This window comes from Danio rerio, chromosome 20, assembly GCF_049306965.1.
Source record: "Danio rerio strain Tuebingen ecotype United States chromosome 20, GRCz12tu, whole genome shotgun sequence".
In the NCBI taxonomy this organism is placed as follows: Eukaryota; Metazoa; Chordata; class Actinopteri; order Cypriniformes; family Danionidae; genus Danio; species Danio rerio.
The window spans coordinates 58,039,001-58,045,000 of record NC_133195.1 but is presented as its reverse complement, the minus strand read 5'-3'; the positions used below and the strand labels follow the sequence as shown (position 1 = coordinate 58,045,000).

At 43.7% G+C, this 6,000-nt stretch overlaps 1 protein-coding gene across 1 annotated transcript in view; it reads right to left on the bottom strand.

Annotated features, from left to right (window-relative positions):
- Positions 1–6,000, bottom strand: part of prpf39 (PRP39 pre-mRNA processing factor 39 homolog (yeast)) — a 30,297-nt gene that overhangs the window by 4,656 nt on the left and 19,641 nt on the right. The window contains 2 exon segments of the mRNA NM_001004520.1: positions 282–466; positions 2,033–2,301. Coding sequence (NP_001004520.1) covers positions 282–466; positions 2,033–2,301 — 454 coding nt within the window.

Genomic DNA, 6,000 nt, shown 5'->3' with positions numbered 1-6,000 from the left:
AGTTTTTAAACATGAAAAATGTCAGTTTTTGGATGAACTGTGCCTTTAAATCTAAATGATCATACAATACTGAAATGAGTTAACACTACATATCTATCAATTTTGGGTGACCTGTCCCTTTAAGACTCTATAATACAGTATTTGAGTTTTTAACATCTAAAACTTTAATTGTGTGTGAACTGCCCCTTTAAGACTATAGGACATAATACCCAGGTGAAAACTCATTTTGAATGCCTGAAATGCAGATTTTGATGCCGTATGTCTGTAAGTGCTGCTCGTACGTGTTGATGTCGCTGCCGAAGTCCTCCAGAAAGTCCACCTTTCGTTGAGAGAAAGTGATGCGTGACTCCAGAGCCATGGAGCTGCTGAGCGCGCGGTCGAAACAGGCGATGATTTCAGCTTCGTTCTGCTGCACGTCTCCGCTGTACTCCAGCTCCAGCAGATTCAGGTACAGCTTCGGGTTCGTCTGCGGAGAGAAATGAGGAATATCAGAATCCAGCTCAAAATATGCGGTGTGCCGTTTCCTTCTGTCACTCCGATATATCGAGCTCAGACTTTAAAACACATACATGTAGTTGATCAAGATCAGTTCAGGTTTAAAAGTGTTGGTGTTGTAGCCCACCCCATTGCTACAGTCCTCAACTCCTTAGTTAGTCGTCAAACCTATAGCTACAGTCGTTGACACCGTAGTTAGTTGTCAAACCCGTTGCTACCGTCATCAACCTCATTGCTATAATCGTCAACACCGCAGTTATAGTGGTCAACACCGTAGTTAGTTGTCAACCCTGTTGCTACAGTTGCCTAACCCATAGGTACAGTCGCTCAACCCCGCTACTAGTAGTCCAACCCCGTAGTTAGAGTCAGCCAATCCGTAGCTAGTCGGTCAACCCCATTGCCAGTTGCCAACCACGTTGTTAGAGCTCCCAAAGCCGTGGCTACGGTCATCAACCCCGTTGCAACAGTTGTTAAACCTGTAGCTACAGTAATCAACCCCTTTGCTACAGTTGCCCACCCTGTTGCTCCAGTCGCTCAACCCATAGCAACAGTTGCACAAGCCAGACGCTAGTCGCAGACCCCGTAGCCGCAGTCCCCGAACCACGCAGCTAGTTTTCAAACCCTATTGTTACAGTCGTCCACAGCTGTTGTTAAAGTCATCAAAGCCGTAGCTACGGTTGTCAACCCCATTGCAACAGTAGTCAAACCCATTGCTACAGTCGCCCAAACCATAGCTAGGTCACCCAACCTGTAGATTATTTTCCCAACCCGAAGCTAGTCGCCCAACCCTGTAACTAGTCGCCCAACCAAGTAGCTACAGCCACCCAACCCCACTGCTAGTCGCCAACCCCATTGTTGTCCTCAAAGCCATAGCTACAGTCATCAACCCCATAGCTAGTCGCCCAACTCCCCAGCTAGTTATCAAACCCCATTGCAACAGTCGTCTAACCCTGCAGTCACCCAACCCGTAGCTAGTCGCCCAATCCAAAGCTAGTTGCCCAACCCCATTGCTAGTCACTAACCCTGTTGTTAGAGTCCTCAAAGCCGTAGCTACATTAGTCAAACCCATTGCTACAGTCGTCAAAACCATAGCTACAGTCGCACAACCCCCAGCTAGTCATCAAACCCCATTGCTACAATCGTCTAAGCCCAGTCGCCAAACCTGTAGCTAGTTGCTTAATCCGAAGCTAATCTCCCAACCCCATTACTAGTCACCAACCCTAGTGAATCCTTAAAGCCGTAGCTACAGTCGTCAACCCTCTTGCAACAGTTGTCAAACCCATAGCTACAGTCGCCCAACCCCGAAGCTAACCGTTAACCTCACTGCTATAGTCGTCAAACCTGTAGCTAGTCACCAAACCCTGTATCTAAAGTCGCCAATGCTCTAGCTACAGCCGTGCACCAAAATAAAATGTCTACATTCACTGAGAAATGGATAAAATATTCCTTTTCAAAAGGGGGTGCTGAACACTGTATATAAGAATACATCAGATAAGACTCCTCCTGTTCAGTTTTAGTTTGTTTGCTGTGAGCACACCTCATCTTTCTCCACAGCCTCCAGCAGCACCTTCTTGGCCCTGCCGATGCTCTTCTGCACTTTGACTAGCTGTCGGGCAAGTTTGACGCTGTAGAAGGAGGACTCGCTGCTGTTCCTCCCGTTGGTGATGGCGTCCTGCAGCAGAGCTTCCGCCTCCTCCATGTTCCCGTGCCGGCGCTCCAGACTGACCCGCCGCAGGCGAACCATCGCCAGACCCGGCACTGAAACCTCCACCGCCTTCAGGATGCTGCGTGCCTCATCGATGCTGCCTGCACACACACACATGCAATAAAGTCGGTGTAAAATCTAAATTTACAATGTTTATATTGCCAACATGCACTGTGTTCCCATCCACCGATTACAGCTGGAACAAATGCAAATAAAGCAGCGTTTACATCCAATGAGAAACAAAAGAAGAAAACCATCACTTCCTGAAAAACCGGAGAAATATCAGGCAGAGGAATTACAAATGTGTGTGTGAGGGTGTTTGTGTCATTAATGTTGGTCTGCAGATATAAATGTGTGTGTGAGGGTCTTTGTGTCATTAATGTTGGTCTGCAGATATAAATGTGTGTGTGAGGGTCTTTGCGTCATTAATGTTGGTCAGCAGATATAAATGTGTGTGTGAGGGTCTTTGCGTCATTAATGTTGGTCAGCAGATATAAATGTGTGTGTGAGGGTCTTTGCGTCATTAATGTTGGTCTGCAGATATAAATGTGTGTGTGAGGGTCTTTGCGTCATTAATGTTGGTCTGCAGATATAAATGTGTGTGTGAGGGTCTTTGCGTCATTAATGTTGGTCTGCAGATATAAATGTGTGTGTGAGGGTCTTTGCGTCATTAATGTTGGTCTGCAGATATAAATGTGTGTGTGAGGGTCTTTGCGTCATTAATGTTGGTCTGCAGATATTAATGTGTGTGTGAGGGTCTTTGCGTCATTAATGTTAGTCTGCAGATATAAATGTGTGTGTGAGGGTCTTTGCGTCATTAATGTTGGTCTGCAGATATTAATGTGTGTGTGAGGGTCTTTGCGTCATTAATGTTGGTCTGCAGATATAAATGTGTGTGTGAGGGTCTTTGCGTCATTAATGTTGGTCTGCAGATATTAATGTGTGTGTGAGGGTCTTTGCATCAATGTTGGCCTGCAGATATAAATGTGTGTGTGAGGGTCTTTGTGTCAGTAATGTTGGTCTGCAGATATAAATGTGTGTGAGGGTCTTTGCGTCATTAATGTTGGTCTGCAGATATAAATTTGTGTGTGAGGGTCTTTGTGTCATTAATGTTGGTCTGCAGATATAAATGTGTGTGTGAGGGTCTTTGCGTCATTAATGTTGGTCTGCAGATATAAATGTGTGTGTGAGGGTCTTTGTGTCATTAATGTTGGTCTGCAGATATAAATGTGTGTGTGAGGGTCTTTGCGTCATTAATGTTGGTCAGCAGATATAAATGTGTGTGTGAGGGTCTTTGCGTCATTAATGTTGGTCTGCAGATATAAATGTGTGTGTGAGGGTCTTTGCGTCATTAATGTTGGTCAGCAGATATAAATGTGTGTGTGAGGGTCTTTGCGTCATTAATGTTGGTCAGCAGATATAAATGTGTGTGTGAGGGTCTTTGCGTCATTAATGTTGGTCAGCAGATATAAATGTGTGTGTGAGGGTCTTTGCGTCATTAATGTTGGTCAGCAGATATAAATGTGTGTGTGAGGGTCTTTGCGTCATTAATGTTGGTCTGCAGATATAAATGTGTGTGTGAGGGTCTTTGCGTCATTAATGTTGGTCAGCAGATATAAATGTGTGTGTGAGGGTCTTTGCGTCATTAATGTTGGTCTGCAGATATAAATGTGTGTGTGAGGGTCTTTGCGTCATTAATGTTGGTCAGCAGATATAAATGTGTGTGTGAGGGTCTTTGCGTCATTAATGTTGGTCAGCAGATATAAATGTGTGTGTGAGGGTCTTTGCGTCATTAATGTTGGTCAGCAGATATAAATGTGTGTGTGAGGGTCTTTGCGTCATTAATGTTGGTCAGCAGATATAAATGTGTGTGTGAGGGTCTTTGCGTCATTAATGTTGGTCAGCAGATATAAATGTGTGTGTGAGGGTCTTTGCGTCATTAATGTTGGTCTGCAGATATAAATGTGTGTGTGAGGGTCTTTGCGTCATTAATGTTGGTCAGCAGATATAAATGTGTGTGTGAGGGTCTTTGCGTCATTAATGTTGGTCTGCAGATATAAATGTGTGTGTGAGGGTCTTTGCGTCATTAATGTTGGTCTGCAGATATAAATGTGTGTGTGAGGGTCTTTGCGTCATTAATGTTGGTCAGCAGATATAAATGTGTGTGTGAGGGTCTTTGCGTCATTAATGTTGGTCAGCAGATATAAATGTGTGTGTGAGGGTCTTTGCGTCATTAATGTTGGTCAGCAGATATAAATGTGTGTGTGAGGGTCTTTGCGTCATTAATGTTGGTCAGCAGATATAAATGTGTGTGTGAGGGTCTTTGCGTCATTAATGTTGGTCAGCAGATATAAATGTGTGTGTGAGGGTCTTTGCGTCATTAATGTTGGTCTGCAGATATAAATGTGTGTGTGAGGGTCTTTGCGTCATTAATGTTGGTCAGCAGATATAAATGTGTGTGTGAGGGTCTTTGCGTCATTAATGTTGGTCTGCAGATATAAATGTGTGTGTGAGGGTCTTTGCGTCATTAATGTTGGTCTGCAGATATAAATGTGTGTGTGAGGGTCTTTGCGTCATTAATGTTGGTCTGCAGATATAAATGTGTGTGTGAGGGTCTTTGCGTCATTAATGTTGGTCTGCAGATATAAATGTGTGTGTGAGGGTCTTTGCGTCATTAATGTTGGTCTGCAGATATTAATGTGTGTGTGAGGGTCTTTGCGTCATTAATGTTAGTCTGCAGATATAAATGTGTGTGTGAGGGTCTTTGCGTCATTAATGTTGGTCTGCAGATATTAATGTGTGTGTGAGGGTCTTTGCGTCATCAATGTTAGTCTGCAGATATAAATGTGTGTGTGAGGGTCTTTGCGTCATTAATGTTGGTCTGCAGATATTAATGTGTGTGTGAGGGTCTTTGCATCAATGTTGGCCTGCAGATATAAATGTGTGTGTGAGGGTCTTTGTGTCAGTAATGTTGGTCTGCAGATATAAATGTGTGTGTGAGGGTCTTTGCGTCATTAATGTTGGTCTGCAGATATAAATTTGTGTGTGAGGGTCTTTGTGTCATTAATGTTGGTCTGCAGATATAAATGTGTGTGTGAGGGTCTTTGCGTCATTAATGTTGGTCTGCAGATATAAATGTGTGTGTGAGGGTCTTTGTGTCATTAATGTTGGTCTGCAGATATAAATGTGTGTGTGAGGGTCTTTGCGTCATTAATGTTGGTCAGCAGATATAAATGTGTGTGTGAGGGTCTTTGCGTCATTAATGTTGGTCTGCAGATATAAATGTGTGTGTGAGGGTCTTTGCGTCATTAATGTTGGTCAGCAGATATAAATGTGTGTGTGAGGGTCTTTGCGTCATTAATGTTGGTCAGCAGATATAAATGTGTGTGTGAGGGTCTTTGCGTCATTAATGTTGGTCTGCAGATATAAATGTGTGTGTGAGGGTCTTTGCGTCAATGTTGGTGTGCAGATATTAATGTGTGTGTGAGGGTCTTTGCGTCATCAATGTTGGTCTGCAGATATAAATGTGTGTGTGAGGGTCTTTGCGTCATTAATGTTGGTCAGCAGATATAAATGTGTGTGTGAGGGTCTTTGCGTCATTAATGTTGGTCAGCAGATATAAATGTGTGTGTGAGGGTCTTTGCGTCATTAATGTTGGTCTGCAGATATAAATGTGTGTGTGAGGGTCTTTGCGTCAATGTTGGTGTGCAGATATTAATGTGTGTGTGAGGGTCTTTGCGTCATCAATGTTGGTCTGCAGATATAAATGTGTGTGTGAGGGTCTTTGCATCAATGTTGGC